The 25,571-nt window shown below is 35.2% G+C and overlaps 1 protein-coding gene across 1 annotated transcript; it reads left to right on the top strand.

Moving 5' to 3' along the window:
* The first annotated feature begins 7,879 nt into the window (after positions 1 to 7,879).
* Positions 7,880 to 24,366, top strand: LOC131069716 (polyamine oxidase 2). The gene is made up of 10 exons (XM_058005250.2): positions 7,880 to 8,576; positions 10,717 to 10,829; positions 11,076 to 11,164; positions 11,286 to 11,399; positions 22,476 to 22,563; positions 22,651 to 22,736; positions 22,830 to 22,932; positions 23,054 to 23,151; positions 23,273 to 23,702; positions 23,833 to 24,366. Exons 1-10 carry the CDS (start codon positions 8,537 to 8,539, stop codon positions 24,142 to 24,144), a joined length of 1,473 nt encoding a protein of 490 aa, XP_057861233.1. The 5' UTR covers positions 7,880 to 8,536; the 3' UTR covers positions 24,145 to 24,366.
* The last annotated feature ends 1,205 nt before the right edge of the window (positions 24,367 to 25,571 follow it).

The raw sequence follows: 25,571 nt of genomic DNA, 5'->3' as shown, positions 1-25,571 counted from the left end.
TACGACTACTACTACTACTACTACTACTACTACTACTACTACTACTACTACTACTACTACTACTACTACTACTACTACTACTACTACTACTACTATAAATATCTTCAATTGATCAACACCTTGATCATCTCTAAATGGAATTACTACTACTACTGAAACTATAAATATCTTCAATTGATCAACACCTTGATCATCTCTAAATGGAATTACTACTACTACTACTACTAATACTACTGAAACTATAAATATCTTCAATTGATCAACACCTTGATCATCTCTAAATGGAATTACTCAAATAGAGACGAAGATTTTCACTCACAAATTCAATCTTGTAATTACTTGGATGTAATTACTTAGATGAATAGGAAGGTTTTCATCATAAGGTTAAAATAATGAATAAAATTCAATTTAACAAATATTTGATAAAAAGTGGAATATTTTTTCCTTTGCCTAAAACTACTACTACTACTACTACTACTACTACTACTACTACTACTACTACTACTATCTTCAACTGATCAACACCTTGATCATCTCTAAATGGAATTACTCAAATAGAGATGAAGATTTTCACTCACAAATTCAATCTTTACAACACACATGTAATTCTTGGATGTAATTACTTGGATGAATAGGAAGGTTTTCATCATAAGGTTAAAATAATGAATAAAATTCAATCTTCGATAACAAATATTTGATAAAAAGTGGAATATTTTTTCCTTTGCCTAAAACCTTTCTTTTATAGGCACTTTTGAGAAAATCAGATATTATACCCCCCTTATCCCTCCAAAATAAATCTCTAGAAAAACTTTTTAAAAAACATAACTTTATACTCCATCCTTGCTAACACTTTTTGGTTCCTCTTTTAGAACAACATTGTTATTAATAAAACACAAGTTATGAATATAATTTAAAGTTACTTTTAGACAATTAAAGCTGAATTATTGAATTATATCTCTTGCTTATCGTAATAGGTTAAGAGAAATATGATATTAAGCTAAAGGTTTTTCAATTAACATCTTGATAAATAGGACATGATAAATATCCTAACACAATAAAATCACTATAGTGATATTCAAACACTAAATAATTTCATTTGTCACAAAATACTATAATCTCAAACATTCAAAAGCCTAAAAAATCTTATTTTCAAGATTTTACCAAGAACCATAAAACTAAAATTTACCATTAATAATCATCAAGTTTTTCATTAATTTTCCATAATAATTAAAACTTGAATTTTAAAAATCTAAATATTTCATCTAATCCAAAAAGTCCATAAAAATCCTCTTTACCAATCACGTAAAGTTTTACAACAGATTAAAAAATTTCTACATATCTTTGTGTATTAAAAAATTATAAATTTACTAATTTTTTTATATTAAATATCGAGAGACCAAAATAAGGAGAGTTTATACAAAAATGAGCATGGGAGGCAGAGCCTCAACCATCAACCAGAGAGATTATCCGACTGAACATAGACATCCTCCTACCAAAAAAAAGTTACAAGAAAGAGTATATATAGTGATCCATAAACATCAACTAAAGAGCTACTAAACACCTATTGTAGAATCTCATCCTGGTTTTCCAACCATGTTGTCCATCCTTGTGGGCCTTCCATCCACACCACCTTCTTCCGCTCTAGGACCTGGGTAAACATCTCGAACTTATCAAAGTAGGGACCTCTGTTGTCCCTGAGTTCCTTGATCAACTTCTTTAGAGCCTCATCGAATGCAGTCTGGTTCTCCGCAATTCTAGCCCATTCAAAGCCATCCTTCATCTCATATATGAACATGGTTAGCTGGCCATCCCTGAGGAAACGCAACAGCTTCTCCCTCTCAACATTCATCAAAAAGCATACCTGCACAACAATTTTATAACGTGTGAGTTTCTTAAAAAACCCAGTAAGAGTCCTATCAGTACCTTGGAATTTTTCCTCATTTCTAAGTTTCCAAATAAACCAAAGTATGAAAGAAGAAAGAATTTGCCAGAATAGGTTAGCATCCTTCTTGAGGGCATGAATGAATCCAGTAATAATATCAAGAGTACAAACATGTTCAGTAATGGAGATTCCAAACATCAGCCAGACCTTTCTGGCAAAAATGCAATCAAAAAAGATGTGTCGCATAGTCTCAAGCTTCCTACATATAGAGCATAGGTCGAAGGCAGCAAAGTTATTCCTAATAGGCAGTCTATCCAACATTAGTTGCCACTTGAAGCATTTGATTTTAGTGGGGATGGGGGACTTCCATAGTTTCTCAAACATTTTTTGCCAGGCAGAGCTATTAAGGTCAACATACCAGAGGGAGTTAACATGATCTATCACCATGGTATCATGAGTGAGCAGTTTGTAAATAGCTTTGGCTTTGACCTTGGAGAGGAGGGAGCCATCCTTCCATCGGAACGAGAGGTATCTGTGAGCGTCTACATCAATGTTCCTAGGAAGATCTAGACAAGCACAAGCATTTTTAATCATACTGTAGGTTCTCTTATGTGAGGCAGGGAGGCCAAACTTATTGCTAAGATACTCCCAGCTGATGAGATTATCATGTTCCAAGATTTCCATGAGATATTTAATGCCCTTATTATACCAACACCTAGCAGAGCATCCTTGGGTTAAAGCAAGGGGTTTAGAGTTATGGTAGAGGTTCCACCATATTGACCTTTCCCCATGCAAGGTGTTATTACAGTCAATATTAGAGTTGGCAATAAGTTTACGCACATGCTCCCAGGCTTTCCAGATGGACTTAAACACCCAAGTTCCTTGCACAGACACAGAGAATCCGCCTGCTACCAGATCACTAAAGGGGAGGGCTTTCCAAGATTTGGCAGACTTGGGGACGCCATTTTGTATGTTATTTCTGACAAGAATCTTCTAGGGTTCTTGTCCTTCCAAGGCATGAAATATCCACTTGGCAGCCAGAGAAATTCCTTGTGTTCTGAGATCCTTAAGTCCCAGCCCACCAAGTTTCTTATCTATGTGGCACCAAATCCATTTGATCGCGTGGGCCTTTCTTTTACCCTTACCATCATACCATAGGAAGTGCCTGATAGATTTTTGGATCTCATAAATTTGGTAGTTGCTGAACATCCAGACAGAGGAGTAGTATAAACTATAGGAGGAGAGGATTTTCTGGCAGACTTGGATCCTACCAGCCAAGGATAGAACTCTATTGTCCCATTTGTTAAGTTTTTTGTCAATCTTTTCTTTGACTCAAATCCACATGTCTTTGAGAGAGGGAGAGACAGAAAAAGGGATACCAAGGTATCTGACTATTTTATTAGGTCCTCCCCATGAGTATCCAAACTGTTGAAGCCACTCCGAGGGTTCCTCTTTCCAGCCAAGCATAATAGATTTGGAATTGGAGATACGAGCACCAGAGGCTTTGCCAAAGATTGCAAGTTTTTGATTGAGGGAGTCAATGTTATGCCTAGAGAGCTCCAGGAAGAGCGCGGTGTCATCAACAAATTGTATGTTGAGCAATTTAGAGTCATCCGGCATCTTAATGCCATGAACTTTAGGGGATAGGGTATCATCTCTCAGGAGGTAAAAGAGGGCATTTGAGGCAATGACAAACAGAGCACGGGCAAGGGGGCAGCCCTGTCTAATGGATCTAGAAAGAGGAATAGGTTGGGAGAGTGACCCATTAACTTCAACCAGGGCGGAGGCATCTTTGAGGAGAATTTGAACATATTTACAGAACTCGCTAGGGAAACCAAAGGCTCTAAGCATCATGAGGATGAAGTCCCATTCCACCCTGTCATAGGCTTTCTCAAAGTCCACAAGGAACATGGCAGTATCTTGATTTGAGGTCTTGGCCCATTCCATAGATTCCCAGCTAGTGACAAGGTTCTCCAAGATATACCTACCTTTAGTGAATCCTGTTTGGGTAGAGCAGATGAACTTGGGAAGAATTTTCTCAAGGTGAGAGGCTAGGGCTTTGGCCAGGATTTTATAGGAAACATTAAGGAGGGTAATTGGCCTCCAGTTTTTTATGAGGGCTTTGTCCCCATCTTTTGGGATAAGTTTAACAATGCCCCTATTGATGGACTCCCCAAGGGTGCCATTATCAAATGCTTCGGTGTATATGTCATATAAGTCTTTGGTGACCCACTCAATATTGGTTTTGTAAAACTCAACAGGTAGTCCATCAGGGCCTGGGGCCTTATCATCCTCGAGGGCTTTAATGGCATCAACAATTTCTGTCATAGAGATTTTGGTCTTGAGAGGGAGAGCTTCATTCTCAAAGATTCTTATTGGGATAATGTTACTGCACCTATTTCTAGCATCTTTTGAGGCTTCACTATCCTCTGAGGTAAAGAGGGTCTTATAAAACATTTCAAAAGCATCTTTGATCTCATTGATGTTCAGGAGTTCCTTATCCTTAACTATGATTCTGTCAATTTTTTCTCTATTTTGTTTTTGTTTAAGGAGATTGAAGAAGACTTTAGAGCCTTTGTCTCTGAATTTGACCCAATGATTACGGGCTCTGATGAAGGCACCCCTGATTTTGACCTGTTGATGTTTCCTAAGAATGTCTCTAGCCTGAGAGATCCGTTTCGCCAGGACAGAGGAGGAAGGATGTAGTTGTATTTCATGCTCCAAGGAGTGGAGCCGATTAGTGAGAGTTTTTTCCACAAACCTGAGATCCTTGGCTTTCTTCTGGCCAATAGTTTGGAATATTGGAAGGATGTAGTTTGGAATTTAAATTTTTTAATTTTCTACATATCTTTATGTATTAAAAAAATTATAAATTTACTAATTTAAATTTCTAACACTATCCTTTTGTATACCCAACATCACAAATATATATGCACATAATTTTTGAAATATTATTGCAAAGATTTAAATACCACTTTATATTTATATGAAAGTGCAACAAAATGAAATCTATAATCCTAGCCATTACTTCATCCAAATTCAAGCCTATTCAAACAAACTAGGGGAGAGGGACCAATAGGTGATAGGGGTACCAATACATGTTGGCACTGGCTATGCAGCGGACAAAATGGCCCGCCCCATTCGATGCCTTCTCCATGCCCGTCATGTCATTCATTCCCAGGCTCGTACAATCTATCATATCCGTCAGTTACATTCGTCCTGCTCACTCCAGCTTTTACCTTTGTTTTTTTCATTTATTATGTTTTTATATTTTTAAAAGTTATTTGAGTAAAATAATAAATATTATAAATAATGAATTATATATTTAACTTTTTTATAATAATTTATATATTTAAATTTAAATTTTTTAATTTATTTTAATAAAAAGTATATTACAATATATATATATTATATATAAATTTTAATAATATTATTTTAATTTTTTTAAAATACTTATATAAGTAAATAATTGTTTGTTTTTTCTAAATACTTATTTATTTCTTATGTTAAAATAGTTTATATTATCTAATTAAGTTATATATCATGTATGTTAAAACTTAGTTATATGCTAAGATTAGTTAGTTATTTTTTATTTTAAGAAACTTTTATTTTCTATCTTAAGTAATTTTTATTTTTATATGTTTTTGATATTAAAAGCAGCCAAAAAACAAGGGGGTACAAACCACAAATCATTTTGTTATTTTCTTTGTTAAGTAATTTTTATTTTCCATACTAAAAGTTTTGGTGAATTATTGATTAAAACCATAAAAGCTATTTGGATTATTAGCTATCTAGCATCCATTTTGATATTTATCTTCTTCGACCAACCATTAAAGATAAGTTTCACACCACACCACAATTGAAAATTGAAGAAAAAAAGAACAAATTTGAAAAAAAAAAAGAAAAAATTTATATGTTTATATTATTATTTTATTTGTTTTTTTTTATATAAATTTTTAAATGTGTATATAATATTTTTTATTGTTATATTTTTTTGATAAATATGATATATAATATTTTTCATATGTTATTTTCTTATTGTGTAAATAAATATGCCTAATTTTTTAATTTAATTATTTTTTATTGTTATAATATTATTTATTTAATAGATTTATTAAATTATAATGTTTAAATTTTAAGGAAACTTAATAAAGAAATAATTTTAAAATTTACTTTTAACTTATAATACTTAAATCTAAATTTTAAGTAAATTTATAAAATTAATTTTAAGTAAATTTTTATAGTAATTTTTTTTCATATTGGTTTATTTTTATAAAATCTTTGAAATTGGATTACCATTATTTGATAAATCTTAGGGTTATGTCAATTTGATGGTTCAAATAGGATTATAATTTTTATGGTAGCTCAAATTCTATTTGAACCTTAAAATTGACCCTAACCCTAAGATTTATCAAATGGTAATCCCAACTTGAATCATAATTAAACCCTAATTAAAATCTTACTTTAATTAAAATATATATAACCCTACTTGAACTCTAATCTTTTTTAAAAATTTAACCATAGTTGACTTTATCTATTGTATATAGTAATATTTTTTTCCATAATTGTTAATTAAATTTTAAATATGTTTTAAAAATAAACAATTATGAAAAAAAAAATTACTATAAAAATTTACTTAAAATTAGTTTTATAATGATACTTAAAATTTAAACATTATAATTTTATAGATTTCCTTAAAATTTAAGCATTATAAATTAAGGAAATTTTTGTAGTTATATTTAAAGTTTAAATAGATTTTAAAATTATTTATTTTATAGATTTGCTTAAAATTTAAACATTATAATTTAATAAATCTATTAAATAATATTATATACACATTTAAAAATTCATATAAAAAACAAATAAAATAATAATATAAACATATAAAAAACTTCATATTAAAATGAACAAATAAAACAAACATAAAAAGCCTCCTTCCTTTTCAAAGCATGGAGTAATCCGCACAACAATCGAGGTATCTCCATTCCCGAGTAAAAACAATTAAAAACATTTTGATGGGACCGTTTGAGTGGAGGGTGATGGCTTGGGGGATGGGGATGGGAAGGCATGGCATGGGCGGGCCGTTTTGTCCGCTGCGTAGCCATTGCCATACATGTTATAGTACATCCAAATTCAAGCCTATTCAAACACACTAAATTCAAGCCTATTCAAACAAACTAGGGGAGAGGGAATACATGTTATAGTACATGGACACTTTTAGACCAATAGTGGTGTCCTAAAAATGTCATGTCAATACTTATCCCCAAAAATATGCCTCTAAAATTAAAAAAAAACCAATGATTTGATGCCACATCAGCACACAAGTAAACATGACTTAGTGCACACCTATGGGTCTTATGACAATTTGGGACCATTTTGGACACCTTCACAAAAATGCATGTTGATATGGCATCATATTTGACCATGTAGACTTGAAATTTTGTTTTTTAGTAGGGGACTTGACAAGTACGCTCCTATATAAAATTGAGAAAAATTTGAAATGTCTACATATGATTTTGAGAAACATGAAGGTAGAATGAACATATTTGACTCCTCTCCCCTACATGCTTATTAAAAAAAAAGATTACAGCCAACCAAAAAATTCACATGAAAAAAATGCTTTCTTTACTAAAAGAAACAAAAAAGAAGCTTTCAAATGAAAATTCTTGACAAAGAAATCAACCCAAACAAAACAACAAAAAGAAACTGACATTAACTACATGCATACAATTCCACATATTTATTTATATAAAATAAATAATTAAATCAAATTTCGAATTTGAATTAATAAAATATCTTCAAAACTTTATATACAAACTACAGGTACAATAAGATGTCTACTGACCTTGACAATAAATATCAAGTGAATAAATTAATTCAATAAGAAAAAGAAACCTAGTTTGTAACTACTCGGACCGAAAAGTAATATTCAAAGAAAGATTTAAAAAATAGCCAACCCTAATTGACCCGGTTTCCAATCATTCTCATTCCCTTGTCTGCCATTATAACGAGTTGTAATCTGACGTGCTGACCATTTTCCCTCCCATTTCCTTTTTCTGCATAAGATATTTTACCAGAAACCAGCTTAGAATTTTCAAAAAGCCCCCATTAACGAGAGCTTACTATTACTATTACACAATATAAAAAAGCGGGCCAAGTGGCAAATAGGTCAGCATTGAGAGGGAAACGTGAAGCGTTGTACAACTGGAGCCACCAAATTCGGCACGAGGAAGGCGGTGGTACAGGAAAAAAGAATAAAAAAGCCATTGGATTCCGTATAATATCTCATTGGCTTCATTAATTTTTGGCAGTAACAATCAGATTCTCTGCCTCCTCCTCTTCATCCTTGCGTTCACGCATTTGCAAGGATGGTGTGGAGGAAGGAGCTCCACTGAATAATTCCATTCAATTGCGTTTTATTCGAATATTTGAAAAATATCTTCCGTCCACGTTTAAGTGGTGAGAGTTGTTCTTATTCGGCCTTGCTCTCATTTAGTACCACTGGGTTTCAGATTAATCTGCAAACGGGTGGGCATTCAATTCATTTTTATTTTTTCGAAGGGCTGTTTTTGCTCGCAGCGATTTTTTGGGTGCCCGATATTCAAATTGGGTGCACAGTTTTAGTTTGAATCTTGTTGATTTGAACGATTTGGCATGGCGATCACCAAAGAGGAAAATCTTGATTCTAATTCAGGTAAGCTGGTCCTTTTAATCGGTCATTAGACCGTCCTGTTTTTCAAAGATGTTGTTTTAGACAAATTTTTATAAATCTTGCCTTTTTTTCTGATTTTTATTGAGAAGACAAACCCTTTAGCGTGCCGCTCTGAAAGTTCTTCCAGTTAACTTTTAGAATCTCTGTTATAGCATGGTATCTCACATTAATTGGGAAGCCAACCACCTTGCCATCCGGAATTGAGAATCAAGGATTAAATAAATGCCTACCCCTTCACCACATTTGTCAAACTGTATGAATTCATTTAGAGTTAACTACTATGCTACTTCAATAAGGTGCAGTAATACATCTGCCAAACTGCATGCTTTCATTCAAAGCGAAAACATTCACCACAAACACATCAACCAAACTGAAAGCCAAATCATCTACCGATCCACATGGATAAATTGAAATTCTATTCCTTTGTCACATCTACTCAGATGCTTGGAATCATTAGAAGTTGAAATACAAGTCCCTTCTGATCTCAACCTAGCTGCGCTGCAAAAACTAACTCTGCCACATCCACTTAACTATTTAGTTTCATTGAAACACAACTTCATTACCATAAGGCGTATACTATATGGATCCATTGAAGATGACTTTTCTGCCACATCAATCAACCCACACGAATGAATTGAAATCCAATTTCTCAACCAAAAATACGTTGAGTAATTGAAAGCCAACTCCTCTGTTACATACGCTAGACCATGTTAACAGGGGGCAGAGCCCTGCTACGTATGCCAAACCATATTAACATGGAGACAACGGTAGAGTGTGAGGCCATACCTGTGACGAAGGAGATGACATTAATGTGGGAGGAGTCAACATTCTGATAAATGCTTCATCTTATGATTAGCACAGATCCTGGCTGAAAAGAATGATAGTCTTGTTGAGTACTTTGAAGCTATATTAAAATACAGATCTATCATCTGGCACATGGGTTGATTGGATGACTTTCTGTACTGATGCTCTTGTTGGTTTGGAGGGTTGGTTATGTTAATGCATTTTGATCCCATTTTATGGTTTTCCATAACTAGTTGTATTTGCACTTGGCATTTCCTATTTGTTAATATTTTATTTAGTGCCGCTCAGATCTTTAACAAGTAACAATGTTTAGCAAAGGCATTGTTTTTGCTAGGTTATAATCTCCCTTGAGCTGAAATTTTATTCCTTTTATGCATTCTGGTAGCAAATTGTAGAAGAGTTCATGTTTACATTATTTCAACCTGAAACCCATTCTTCACAATCTTCATATCCTTCAGTAACATAGAGAGAACCCTGTCCGTATGAAACAGTGCTATTTGATCTGCCCAATTACAATGATTCCATAAACAAATGTGTGTAGCAAAAACATCATCTGCTATGATCATTTCTGGGCTGCTCAAAATGTGGCCAAAGGAGGTAAATCTTCTATGGCAGGCAATGTACAAATAGACGAAATCCACAACAGTTGACCTGAGCTATTCTACTGCTTGCTATCTCTCTTATCAATGCTTGTCAGTCCAAGCCTTTTTGCATGGAATGTCTGATGGGACATTTTGAAAAACTAGTCTTAAGATAACCAGTGATCGTGTCATGTAGTATCCTTCAGTGGAGCTTGTTAGTTGTTGGAATATACTCAATGTGGTGATGGAATATACTCTATGGTTTGTTCCATCCATCAAAGGCATGCTTGATAAATATTCTTCCTTTTACTTGACATTTGTTCAGAAAATGTCATATTTCTTCTTTTTGGTGAAACTCCCTTTTATCTGGTTGCGTGCCTACTTTTACTGGGAGACATGTAAAAAATAATTTTAATTTTTCCTTGTAAGATCCAAATTTTTCTTCAAAACAATAACTCATACTTTTGTAACCTAAATTTAAGCAATTCTTATCTATGCATGATGTGTTTTGACTTTCCTCAACATCAACTAGTTTTCTTAAACATCAACCTCTGGTGTGTGGTAATATTTCTATAGATTGTTAGTACTCTGAAGCATTAATATCTGATTTGTTGCAACTCATGATCCGTATAATTATTGAGGAATAGGATTTTTGCAGTTTGTGTAGCATTGCATTGCATAAATTCTTTTGACTGAACAAAAGGAATGTCTGACTCCACGTGGAATTTTTTGTGCAGCTGTTTGTTCTTCTGGCAGAGATTTTTCTATTTCTTCTCCATCCGTAATTGTAATAGGTGGAGGGTTTGCTGGGTTAGCTGCTGCACGTGCCCTTCAGGATGCCTCATTTAAGGTTTATATACTTGCAGTGTATTTTCTCATTCCTTTTTTCTTCTGTTTTTTCTGCTTAACTGAATGTTGTGATTCATGTTGCTTTCCTATACAAGCACTTTTTTTCGTAGAAACCTAAAGTGTAGAGAAATCCATAGTGTAATGGACTGTTTCCTATAAGAAAAAGGAAACCATTCTGTTATTTACAATGAGATTAAATGAACTTGACATGTGTTCATATGATAGTATATTTTCTATAAATGTTTAGGTGACGTTGTTGGAGTCGAGGGACAGGATTGGTGGACGTGTATACACAGATTATTCTTTTGGGTTTCCAGTTGACATGGGTGCATCATGGTAGGAAAGGATTTCTATTGGGCTTGATTTTTCTTGAGAAATTTTTATTCTGAATGTCTATCTTTGGAAGAGTCATGTGTTTTCCAAATTATGATCTTATGTGGTCTAACATTTCATGCAGGCTACATGGTGTTTGTGAGGAAAATCCCTTAGCACCTATAATTGGGAGATTGGGACTACCTCTGTACCGAACGAGTGGTGACAATTCTGTCTTATATGATCATGATTTAGAAAGGTGTGTTGGCATTAATTGGGAAAATCTTCTCTTATTATTTGATGTACTTGTTTATCATTTTTCTTAATTTATGTGAGATTAAATGATTTCTGATGGACATTTGTACGCATAACTAGAGACACCCAAGTACACTCTAAACTAAATGGACAGGGTAAGGTTTTGTAGATGCTATAATTTATTTGAGTAACTCTGCAATTTTATGCATATTCATAGAAGCTCGATGCTATGCATTTACTAGATCAGACTTGCACAACATGTTTAAAATGTGTCAACAAGTGCACTCCCAATGTTTGAAATGTGTGCTAACCAGTGCACTTCCAATGTTTGAAATGGGTCTATATGAATACTAGTTTTTCTATAAACAATTATGTGCTGTTGGAGTCGAAGGATAGGATTAGTGGATGTGTATACTCAGATTATTCTTTTGGATTTCGAGTCGACAAAGATATTTGTGTTGGGTTAATTGTTTTGTGATGGACAGTTGTATGCGTAATTAGAGGTCTCCTAACATATACATTACTAATATGTACAAAGTAAGGCTCCATAGATGCTATAATTCATCTGAAGAACTCAGCAGTTTTTTCCTTCATAGAAGGCAGATGGAAACAGTGGTCAATTAGTGCTATATATTTCTAGATCAGACCTCATTCATCTTTAAGAAGCCTCATTCTTCCCACCAAAGACTCAAGAGATCTTTGATTAAATTCTAGAGTTTATAAGATTGATTGCTCTTATGGCATGCCCTATATTGGTGAGATTGGTTGCTCCATTAGCACAAGGATAAAATGTTGTTTGTAATTAGGGTTGGGCCCTAAACCTCCAACGCATAAGGGCTGGGCCCTAAACCTCCAGGTCTCACCTCCACGCTACACTAAAACATACACGCCTCATGATAGGACCTATCCTAACTTCGCATTAAGCAATTTAGTAAATTAAATAATTAAAAGGGTTTTATTTTGCAAAAGCCGACATGCTAAAAGGGGTTCACTCCTTATATAAATAAGCATTCAACTCTCACCACAAATCATCAATTGTAGCACTCACTTCATGCGAAATACAAAAGTCTGGAGAATGTGAACTTCAGGAAGAAAGTCTTCAAGTTGAGGCGTGAATTACATCATTAGAAGGAGGCGAACTTAGTTAAGATTGTGCAAAGTTCTTGAGGGTCTGCAAATTTGGGTTAAAAGAAGCAGCAAGCTATCAGCAACAAACACACACATGACAGTCAAGCAATCTGCCATTCTTTCTGTGACAGCAACATCTACTTCTACAAGTTCTTGAGATAAGTGTTGTAACAATTGCATTACCATAATCTATAATCAGATCCGAGGATCTCTTTGGCTGGGTTTTTCCTCTTAGGAGGTTTTCCCAGGGTAACTGTGCTTTGTCCCTTTTTGCATTTCATTTCCTTTACTATGCTTAAATCTGGAAAACAATAAATTAATTAACCTAGTTTAAACTAATTCTGATTTTCTGAGTTTTATTCAATCTGAAAGTACTAAAAATAACATGGTATCAGAGCTATAGGTTAGATCAATCTTCAGACTTAAAATTCAGTACACCTTTATTTTCAGATTGCTGTAGCTTTTTGCAGATCAGGTCAATGGGGCTGAAAGTTGAAGATAGGCTTGATGGGAATCTAAATTTTACTGCATGGAAAGTTCGAATCAAGTTGGCTCTTGAGGAAGAAGATCTTTTCCAATTCATAGAAGCGAAAGAGCTAATTGAGCCTTCGGATGCAGCTGAGTTAAAACAATTCAAAAAGGATGCTGTCAAGGCCAGGAAGATTCTCATTGATTCAGTCAAAGACCACCTGGTCACCTCTATTGCCTCATTTACAACTGCAAGGGAAATGTTCAGTCATCTACAAGGTACATATGAAGTTAACAATCTCAGTAGGGCAATTACATTAAGACAACAACTACTTAATATCAAAATGGCTAAAGAAGATTCTGTTATTTCTTATTTCATGAGAATTTCAGAACTAAAGAATCAGCTAGGTTTAATTGGCCATAACATGAAAGACAAAGACCTTGTCATGATTGCCCTTAATGGTCTACCTCACTCATGGGAGTCATTTATCCAAACCATAAGTGGCCAGTCTGAGTTACCTACACTTGATCGCCTTAAGAATGATTGCATCCAAAAAGAGTCTCGCCTCATCACAAGAGGACAAACCAAGAGCCCCCATGTAGATGATCATCACATGCTTGCAGCTCAATGCAAGAAAAGGGGAAATTGGAAGCAACCTTATCCTAAAAGAAATAGGGAATCCAGATCCTTTAGTTCCCAACACCCTTGGAAGAAATCAAGAGATACTTCGCGTGTGCGATGTTTTAGATGTGACAAATTCGGTCACTATGCTAAGGAATGTCAATTTAACCCTAACCAAAGTGAACCAAACCTAAATGAAGTCTCAGAACAAAATGATGACTTCTTATTCATCTTCGCTCTATCTAGCAGTGTTCCCTCAGATAGCAATACATGGTTGATTGACAGTGGTGCCTCCAGACACATCACAAGTTACTGTGATCACCTTTCAAGCCTAGTAGAAAAGGATACCAGCCTTCACATGGTAATTGGTGATGACGCTCGTTATTCGATAAGAAGTTCTGGCTCTACTTCTCTAAATTTAGATTCTGGTATCTCCTTGCATCTCAATGATATATTGTTTGTTCCTGGAATTAAAAGAAATCTAATTTCCATTTCTGCTCTAGAAGATAAAGGTTATCAAATTGCATTTTCTGAGGGAAAAGTTCTTGCTTGGTCGAAGAAAGCTAGTTTTAAATCTGCTTGTATAATTGGTCATAGATATGATAGTCTTTATAAGCTCTCTACTGACCCTATTCAAGCCCTCATTAATGAGGCTCCGGAATCCTGTGAGTTATGGCATAGAAGCCTTGGACATCTACATTATCAAGCTCTTCCATCCCTTGAAAGGTTAGTCAAAGGTATGCCTAAACTCAGTCAAGTTCATGATAACACTTGTAAAGGTTGTGCTATTGGTAAGAATGTTAAAAGTCCACTTCATAAAAGTGAAAATAGAGCTAAAGACAAACTAGAACTTGTTCACTCTGATTTATGTGGTCCTATGTCTATAGCATCTCCTAGTGGATTTCTTTATTATGTAATCTTCATAGATGATTTCTCTAGGAAAACTTGGATCTGCTTCTTGAAATCTAAAGAATCTGATGAAGTCTTAAGTAAATTTAAGGAGTTTAAAGCATTAATTGAAAACTTCTCTGGTAAAAGAATTAAATGTTTAAGATCTGACAATGGAGGTGAGTACACCTCCGGTAGCTTTTATGACTTTTGTGTTGAGTCAGGAATTAAGAGGGAGTTTTGTGTTCCTTACAATCTTCAACAAAATGGTGTTGCTGAAAGGAAGAATAGGACCATTGTGGAGGCTGCAAAGGCTATAATCCACGATCAAGACTTGCAGACCTTTCTATGGGCTGAGGCTTCTAGAACAGTAGTATATATCTAGAATAGATGTCCTCATCGTGCTCTAAAGAACATGACCACAGAAGAAGCCTTCACGGGATCCAAACCAGACATTAGTCACCTCAGAATCTTTGGAAGTCCCGTCTATGTTCATGTGCCCAAGGAAAAGCGATCAAAGTTGGAACCCTCCGGAAAGAAAGGCATGCTAGTCGGATACAGTGAATCCTCCAAGGCATTCAGGATTTACATCCCAGGTCAAAGGTATGTTGAGGTAAGTAGGGATGTTACATTTGAAGAAGACATTGCTTTTAAGAAATTGAAAGGTTCTTGTGTTATTGATGAATCTAATGATAATCAAAATATAAACATTGATACTAACCCTGAGATTCAGAGGGAGCAAGTTGAACCTCCACCTCAAGATGATCATGATGATCCTCCAGAACCCATGAATCCCACTGATATGCCTAGTGATATTGTCGTCACCAAAAAGAGGCCTCTTTGGGTAAGAAACACCATTCAAGAAGTTGAAAGATTTGCTGCTCCAAGTGGCACCTTCCGTGAATCTAAGAGACCTCAGGTATTTTCCAACTACGTTTCTTTAATGTGTAATCTCATTGAAACTGAACCTTGCAATGTTGAAGAAGCCTTAAGTCATCATGCCTCGAAGCTTGCTATGGATGAAGAAATATCAGTCAATCATCAAGAATGATGTATGAGACCTTGTGCCCAGACCCAAAAGTAAATCTGTTGTTTCCTCTAAATGGTTATTTAAAATTAAACATAATGCCGATGGTAGTATTGAAAAATATAAGGCTAGATTTGTAGCGCGTGGTTTTTCACAAAAGGAAGGCATAGACTATGAAGAAACATTTGCTCTTGTTGCTAGATATACTTCCATTAGAACAATAATTGCTATTGCTGCTGCTAAGGGTTGGAAACTACATCAGATGGATGTTAAGACTGCCTTTCTCAATGGTGTCATTGAGGAAGAAGACTATATTGAGCAACCTGAGGGATATGAGATTCAGGATAGATTAACCCATGTGTGCAGGTTAAAGAAAGCTCTGTATGGTCTTAAACAAGCTCCTCGTGCTTGGTATGAAAGAATTGATAAATATTTGCTAAGTCTAGGCTTTTGTAAAAATGATGCTGACCCTAACATTTACTTTAAAGTAGCCAATGATGAAATGCTAATTCTAGTTCTTTATGTGGATGACTTATTTCTTATTGGTAAAGATGAACTTATTATTAGATGCAAGAAAGAACTAGCTTCAGAATTTGAAATGAAAGATTTAGGTCTAATGCATTATTTCCTAGGTCTAGAAGTATGGCAAAGATCTAAAGAAATCTTTCTAAGTCAAGGAAAGTATACTATTGACATTTTGAAAAGATTTAGAATGATGGATTGTAAACCAATGTCTACTCCTATGGAATCTAACTTAAAGAAGTTAAGTGTTTCTGCAGCTAACTCTGAATTTGCAGATCCATCCGAGTACCGACAGTTGATTGGATCACTGATATATCTAGTTAACACTAGACCAGACATATGTTTTGCTGTGAATGCTCTTAGCCAGTTCATGAGTGTGCCCAAGCATGTTCACCTTGTTGCAGCCAAGCATATCCTAAGATACTTGCGAGGCACAGTTGGTTTTGGGCTGAAGTATCCACTTAACACTCCAATAACCTTGGAAGGTTATTCTGATGCAGACTGGGCTGGAAGTGTCAAAGACAGGAAAAGCACCTCTTGTATTTGTTTTAGCTTGGGTTCTGTAGTGATCTCTTGGGCTTGCAGAAAACAATCCTCAGTGGCATTGAGTACTGCTGAAGCTGAGTATATTGCAGCAAGTGTAGTTTCCAGAGAAGCAGTGTGGCTTCGTAAGCTTTTTGCTGGGCTGTTTGGTCAGCCATGGGATCCTACAGTTATTCACTGTGATAACCAGAGTTGTACTAAAATGTCTATCAATCCAGTGTTTCATGACAGGTCAAAACATGTGGAAACCCATTATCATTTTATTCGGGATATGGTGCAAAGAGGTGCTATTCAGCTGAAGTATGTCAGCACTGATGAGCAGGTTGCAGATATTCTTACCAAGCCTCTATCCAAAGTGAAGTTTGTGTACTTCAAGGACAGACTTGGTATTGTGGAAAATGAAACCCTAATCGAGAGGGAGTCTCAATTCCTGTGATACATTGTGGTGTATCAAACCACCCTTTGCGGGCAATGTAAGGTGGCATTGTAAACTTCTCAGGGAGAAGTATAATTATTAACCATCCTCTACGGGCAATGTAAGATGGTATTGTAAATATTAACCACCCTCTGCGGGCAATGTAAGGTGGTATTGTAAACTTCTCAGGGAGAAGTGTAATTAGTAACCATTCTTTGCGGGCAATGTAAGATGGTATTGTAAAAACTTCTCAGGGAGAAGTCTAATTGTTGACCATCCTCTGCGGGCAATGTAAGATGGTAGAAAGGGATCCTCTCCACCCTCTGCGGGCAATGTAAGATGGTAGAAAGGGATCCTCTCCACCCTCTGCGGGCAATGCAAGGTGGATCCAGTCTATGCTTGTGTGCAAACTGGAAGGTTATGTAGTTCCATTATATGCTTGTGTGCAAGATGGAAGACTACAATATTCTGATTATGTAATCCATCCTTTGCATGTATGCAAGATGGAAGATTATGGTTATGTTCTCATCCCTAATTAAGAGGGAGTGTTGTTTGTAATTAGGGTTGGGCCCTAAACCTCCAACGCATAAGGGTTCGGCCCTAAACCTCCAAGTCTCACCTTCACGCTACACTAAAACATACACGCCTCATGATAGGACCTATCCTAACTTCGCATTAAGCAATTTAGTAAATTAAATAATTAAAAGGGTTTTATTTTGCAAAAGCCGACATGCTAAAAGGGGTTCGCTCCTTATATAAATAAGCATTCAACTCTCACCACAAATCATCAATTGTAGCACTCACTTCATGCGAAATACACAAGTCTGGAGAATGCGAACTTTAGGAAGAAAGTCTTCAAGTTGAGGCGTGAATTACATCATTAGAAGGAGGCGAACTTAGTTAAGATTGTGCAAAGTTCTTGAGGGTCTGCAAATCTAGGTTAAAAGAAGCAGCAAGCTATCAGCAACAAACACACACATGACAGTCAAGCAATCTGCCATTCTTTCTGTGACAGCAACATCTACTTCTACAAGTTATTGAGATAAGTGTTGTAACAATTGCATTACCATAATCTATAATCAGATCCGAGGATCTCTTTGGCTGGGTTTTTCCTCCTAGGAGTTTTCCCAAGGGTAACTATGCTTTGTCCCTTTTTGCATTTCATTTCCTTTACTATGCTTAAATCTGGAAAACAATAAATTAATTAACCTAGTTTAAACTAATTCCGATTTTTTGAGTTTTATTCAATCTGAAAGTACTAAAAATAACATAAAAGAATACTATGCAGCTACAAGGTATGAGCGAATTGTTTAATCTGCCATTTCATAGTACTCCTTGTCTAAACATCACACTCACCTCGAAGAGGCTCAAGTCATCTTAAAAGAAGATAACTATTTCAAAAGGAAACCTAAAGAAGCTATTGAAATTGGCAACCACCCCTCTAACGTAAATTGTGAGGGGGCATCGAGCTTGAGTTATATGTGGCATCCTTTGTGAAGCTCTCTAAAAACCTCTTTTTCCTCCTGATGTTGCTCTCTCCTGTCTTTTCATTTTCTTCTTTGCCATGGTTGTCCTATTCCTCCTCTAAGTTCTTCATCTTTTTCCTGATTTGTTCCCCACCCTCCTTTTCTCTATGTTGGAACTAAGTATCTTCGGTAAGATAAATGATTGAATGAGAGACTTCATTTATCTCTCATTCAATCATCTCTCTTATCGATGTAACTACAAGCTAATGGTAGACTTCATGATTGAATGAATAAACTTGTTATAATCATCTTTATATGCATTTCACAATCCAAACATTGGATTGCACAGTTCGACACTTGGACATCATTATCAAATGTAATCGATCGTGTTATGACCATATTTTGATATTAAGTCATAACTAAGCGGTATTTTTAGCTTTTCCTTGAAGCTAAGAATCAGTTGAGTAGACTCGAACTCAATACCTCCCATGTAGGAGGCTCACAGCTAACCACTGCATTGTGGGGTCATCCCCTATGACCATATTTCATATGCTGTGGTTGTAATAGAACAGATCGGATTTATGATAACTATAAATAGTTATCGTATTAATCTCGCATCATACCGATTTGGTATCGGTTGTTAATATTAAATAGCATTTGACTTGACCCGATAGTTATCGGTAAAGCGCTTTAATGAAACGATGCTTGTGATCTGATCAAGACATGTCTTGATCGGGCATGTCAAGAGACATGTCCGGTCAAGGCATGCCTTGATCGGTGGGCATCACATATAAGTATATGCCGTGTGGAATGCTGTAGCGATCATCGAAATTAATTAATGTCGTCTACAGCAACCTGCAACATAAGAAGCAACAGTCAATAAAACAGTAAAAGAATATCTAAACTCCTACAACTTAGATTTGAACATAAATTTGAATAACATTTACACTCTATTACCCTTATTCTTCATCCTTCTCCTGATTTGTAATATTGACGGTTCTGAAACTTAGTCTGCATATTGGTGTCTTCATATTTAATTGGTAACTGTTAATGTTTTGTAGCTTCGGTCAGATTATTCTAACTGATGAAATCAAATGCTTAATTGGCCTATCAGCCTTAAGCATTTGATATCTATCCTTCACAAGTATTAATTAAATTATTTGCTTTATGTGTTTAATAAGATTCTTGCTTTTATTATTAATCTATGAAATATGATTGTAAATTAATCATATGTATATCGATATTGAGTATCAATCAAATTATATATTCTAAGCGAATCATATTATTAAAGTGTATCGGTATCAAATGCAAATTGGAATCGATAACAATCGATTAACCTTTGTTATGTATCGGCGTGACTATCACAGCCGAGAAGACATATCTACGTAGAGACATGTCTCTACGTGGACATGTTCTTCCACGTAGAGGCATGCCTCTATGTAGGCATGTCTCCCTCTATATGTAGAGGTGGTCAATCCGGTACTTGTGAATATATAGAAATATTAAGTGTTGACACACGCCCGATTGCCACCTTCATCACAGCAGCCCGTATGCTGGTAAAATCGATAGGTAATATATCGATTGTTTCTTTGTTTAAAACAGCACTTGTAGAGAGATCTATATTATTATAAATCGATCATTGGAACAGCAGTTCATATTATAATAAATCAATATTCTTAGTGATTGATAATACTGCAATAAGACTTGGAGATTACATTTTTAATTTTAAAATATCCTATATTCAAATCTGATAAAACTTCAACAGTAACTAGTCAAAAATTATATGAGAATAATGTTGAAACTTCTTTATCCAGCATTTATTTGAGAAAAAAAAAATGATTATGTAAGGATGTTAAGAATTAGAAGCCATATGCAGATGTAATAATTCAATGGATGACAAGGAGTTAATGAAGAGGATACCTACAAATACTTCCTTTGGTATTGATTGCAGGTCAAGGAGCTTTTATGTGTGAAAAGTTTCATATTGCAATCTATATTTTTCTAACATGATATATTACAACTACATTGCATCTGGTTCCTTTGTAATTTTTATGTGTTGACAGAGAGCATTTATCTGAGGATTTCGTGTGGGAGATGTGTTACATTTGGTTCCAATCATATTGAAAACTTCTTTACAACTTTTTAGGGGCATGCTAATGATTAAGCTTTACTTATATATTTTAAGCATTTGTTTATCATTTGCTTCTTTCCAAATTAGTTAAGTTGCTTGATGAGGGACATCTGTAGGTGTAAGTCTATAGCAGCATAAATTGTTTGGGGAAAAACTCGGCAAGCCAAAGGTTTTTTTTTGAAAAAATTGATAATAAATCAAGAGAAAAATGAACTTTAGAAAAACGATAAAAAGATGATGTAAAAAGAGACAAAAACTACCAAAAAAAAAAGAATTTAAGGGCATTTCCATAGCATAGAGATCTATAGAGAGAAGGGGATAATTTGGGAATGAGAAGTGCAAATCTGATTTAAATAAGAAGTGCAGATCTGATTGTGAAAGGTTGTGTCCCTTTCAAAGTGCAGAAGTAATGAAGAGTTGCACACTTTCAAAGGGTGCTAATGGTGAAAGGGTGTGTCTCTTGCCAAAAGGCATCCATAATGAAGAGGTGTGACCTCTCCCTCACATTGAGAGATATAAAGGAAAGAAGTCAAAAGCATCCAGTGAGATGATCATGGATCAGATCAGATCAGAACTATTATTAAGTTACAGGAATTGACAGCCTCCTAGTAGGGGACATTACATATACTGTAATGTGTATACTTTTGCTTTCCACTTGATTATATAATTGTCACTACCTTACCTGCTTGTCATTAAAACTTGATGGCCAGTGTAAAATTAAAGCTCCAAATAATCACACTTTGTCAGCATCTGAAAATGAAATTTGTCCCAACCTAACCTTGATAATCTAAACAACCACCTTGGTTTATTGTTGAAAATTGAAATGTTGAATAGTTAAGATCACAAGAGTTCCAAGAAAAAAAACTTCTTTTTGTTGATATCAAGCTGTTAATAGAATTTCATTTTAGTTTAGTCTAGCTTTCTATATTTACTTTTGGTAAGTACTCTTATAAGGTTCAGATATGTTAAAAAAAGCAGATAGCTGCCTTACGTAGTGTTTATGATATTGTCTACTGTTTCCCACTAAATTCTGTCTTTGGATTTATATACATGGAAAGCATTACTACGATCCTAAGGTAAAATACAGTAGTGTGGAATATAGAGAAAAAAGTAGCAATCTCTTAACCATTCCATGTTAATGTCCTTAACATCAAATGCAGAAGCATACCAAAAGTTAAGAACGTGTCTCTATTTCAATGTCCTTGCCATCTATTAAAAATATACATCCATTCAAGGTCGCTTACCTGTAATTTTCCTTAGCAACCTAATGGAATTTGGCAAATCTTTGATGGCAAACCCCATCCCAATGGCTAGCTCTCAGTTTTTTGCTAAAGATCAACAAAAAAACCCAATTGAATAGCGATTTTGCATGGTTAGGGTTTCACGATGGGTTGGTGGACAATAAATGCATTTCCAGAGCAATTTTTGTGATGTTTACACAATTTAAACCCTTAAAAATTGTTGAACATTATTGAAAATCATGGCTAATTAAATTGCAATTTTTTGGGAAAAAAATCGTTTTGGCCAGAGATTTTTAAAATCACGATATTTGCAATATTTGAGGATTTATGATTCTATGGGTGTAACCAATGGTCCAAATGATCACATTAAGATAATTTCTTTTATTTTCTATCTTTCACAACTGAAGAACGCTACAGTTTGTTTGTTTACTCATAGAAGGGCAGATGAAATCAGTATTCACTTTTCCTGTATATTAATTTTAAAAAACATCTGCAAGGGATATTGTAGGGTTCCATAGTGCCTTGCATTCTCATGCATAGCATAACATTTCATTATTTGTATAAACATTTCAGCACCCAAGGTATTGCTTTGAATTCTTTGCTTATTGTTTTTTAGTCTGTGAATGCAGCTATGCTCTTTTTGATATGGATGGGAATCAAGTTCCATCGGAGCTAGTAACTAAAGTTGGAGAGGCATTTGAAGAGATTATAGAGGAGGTGCTTATTTTTTTCACTGGAAATTCTCCTATTTTCTCTGTGTGATTTATACTTGATTTTAAAGTCCTGTTTTACTTTTTTCCTTAGACAAAGAAAGTACGAGATGAAGTCTCAGAAGATATGTCTGTAGACCAGGCCTTTTCTATTGTGTTGAAAAGACGCCCAGAGTTAAGGTACTTCTTATTTGTTGATACTATGTAAAATAACAAATATTATCATCTGTGTTTTCAACTATTCGACTGACTCAGAAGCGTTTGGGGATGTAGGCAGAATGGGCTTTCTCAAAAAGTCTTGCAGTGGTACCTATGCAGAATGGAAGGGTGGTTTGCTGCAGATGCAGACATCATTTCTTTGAAAACCTGGGACCAGGTAACATACAATTTTTGTAGACCAATCATAGTGTTTATCTTCAAATGTGTAAATTGGAAGTAAAGCTTTTGCTGTTTATCATTAAAATTGTATTTTTGCCTTATCCGTTTTCTGGGTACAGGAAGAGTTGCTTGAAGGTGGACATGGCCTCATGGTGCAAGGATATTATCCCGTTCTACAAGATCTGGCTGTAGGCCTTGACATATGTCTCAATCACAGGTATAAATTTATAATGAATTTATAATCAGTGTAATTTTGGTTTTATATTTAAAAGGCCAATTAATTCACTTAGACAATAGTGTGTTGCTAATTTGCAATGCCTTCTTTTCTCATTTGTTAGGGTCACAAAGGTATCTCGGAGATATAATGGTGTACGAGTTGTTGTGGAGGATGGGAGAACCTTTGTAGCTGATGCGGCCATCATTACAATACCTCTTGGTGTCCTAAAAGCAAACACAATAGAATTTGACCCACCATTGCCAGAGTGGAAAGAGGCGGCAATATCAGATTTAGGGGTGGGCAATGAAAATAAGATTGCTTTATATTTTGAGGAAGTATTTTGGCCAAATGTGGACTTTTTGGGAGTGGTCGCACCAACTTCATATAGTTGTAGCTATTTCTTGAATCTGCACAAAGCGACTGGACATGCTGTTCTCGTATACATGCCTGCTGGAAGGCTGGCTAATGACATAGAAAAGATGTCTGATGAAGCAGCTGCTAACTTCGCAATATTGCAGCTAAAGAGAATTCTGCCTCATGCATCTGAACCAGTAAGTGATTAGCCATACAGTTCTTGGCAATGCAAATGACTCAGTTTATGTTCCATGTTTTAAATAAATGCAATCATTCTAATCCTTAAATTATCTGTTCTTGATGCTTATTTTTTATCCCATATTGCAGATTCAGTGCCTTGTCTCACGTTGGGGATCAGATTCAAATTCTCTTGGTTGTTACAGCTATGATATTGTAGGCAAGGCACATGATCTCTATGACCGATTGCGTATCCCTGTTGACAATCTCTTCTTTGCAGGTGAGGCTACAAGTATGCTTTATCCAGGTACAGTACATGGGGCCTTCTCTACAGGCATTGAGGCTGCTAAGGAATGCAGAGAACATTTAATGGAACAGTACACGCACTTGGAGTTGTTTCAACCTGTGATGGCAGAAGAGCATTCAACCAAATATGCACCTCTCCAAATATCAAGGCTTTGAGCTTTAATTATATTCTTATTATTTTGATTCAGCAAATGTTTTATCTGCAGTTAAGTGAAATGCACTAGTTGTATGAGAGAGAATTTCCAAATGTAGCTGGTGTTTTTTGCAGCGTGCAAATGTTTGGCTAGTTGAAGCCTTTCATAAGCCCATTGCGTAAGCAGGGCTGTAAAGGCATGTAAGCTGTGAAAGACAAATTATGATCAATTTTTCTTTGAGACACTTGATTCTTTTTTGAAATTGCATGTGGCATCTGTTGGAAGATTTGAAAATAAGTATTGGTTTTACTTTTAAGTATTGAAGTTGGCTTGGTTTGCTACCGGTTGATTGGCCTGCATACCTGGATCCGGATCCAGTTCAAACCTTGTCCAGATTCTGGGTTTTGCCTGCGGGGATGCTCAGGCCCTGTCAAAACAGGCTGGATTCGTCCTGGATGAACCAATGGGGAAAAAGCAATTTTTTATTTTTATTTTTCTTCTTTTTGGTGGTTAATTTTCATAAACTTGATTTTCAAGTCTCTTGGAGAGCAATGACGGTTTTGTCAGGACGGTCCATCCTTAATTTCTTTATTAAGGAAAGGCTTTTTATGACTAAACAATTCTGCCGTATCTGTGTACTGAAACTCCCTACCCAAAGCTGAAATTTCGTTTGACCATTCTGATTAAAAGATAATCTCTATTAGTATTTTTCTAGTCAACTCATGTAGCACATATTTACTGGCATTTTTGGGGTCAGAGTCCTAAGTATCATGACAGACTCAAGCATTGCTTGCCTGTTATACTTTAACATTGAATAAAGTATTATGGCATACCAGTTAAAAACTAATAACATAATTAGGAAAAAGAGCTCTATGTATTTTAGGGGAAATAATGATTTCTTATTAGTCAGAAGAGGAGGGAATCTATTCAGGTGAATGCTTTTTATCAGTGTTCTTAGTGGATTTTACAAGAATGCACTGATATCGTACTCTTTATGGTGGTGTAGTAATCTCTTTATATGGCCTTGTTTAGGTAATGATAGGCTGACTTGAATGTGTCAGCTAAGTTAGAGTTATGGACAAAGGAAATTTAATCCAACTGTTGAAATTTCAGTTTGGAAGGAGAACTAAAGATGGATCAACAACTTCATTGCAGTGATATCATTCTATGTTCCAACTCTCTCAATGATTAAGTGGCAGCGATCTCCTTCCATGTCCCAACTTGTATTTCTCAATTTAGTTTTAGGTGTTTATTTTCGCCATATAATATCCAGGATTGTTCATGTAGCGGAGTGAATTCAGGATTTCCCTGTTGATTGGTCATGTGACATCACTAGCAAGCAGTAAGGAATGTAGTGGAGTAAGGTATTTGGTTGTGCAGTTATGCAGTAAGATATGCAAATTGCACTAAATGCAGTTTCTAGGTAATAATGTGTAGAGGGTGAGTACA

Source organism: Cryptomeria japonica, chromosome 11 (assembly GCF_030272615.1).
Source record: "Cryptomeria japonica chromosome 11, Sugi_1.0, whole genome shotgun sequence".
NCBI classification, from domain to species: domain Eukaryota; kingdom Viridiplantae; phylum Streptophyta; class Pinopsida; order Cupressales; family Cupressaceae; genus Cryptomeria; species Cryptomeria japonica.
This window is presented reverse-complemented; position numbering and strand designations above follow the sequence as displayed.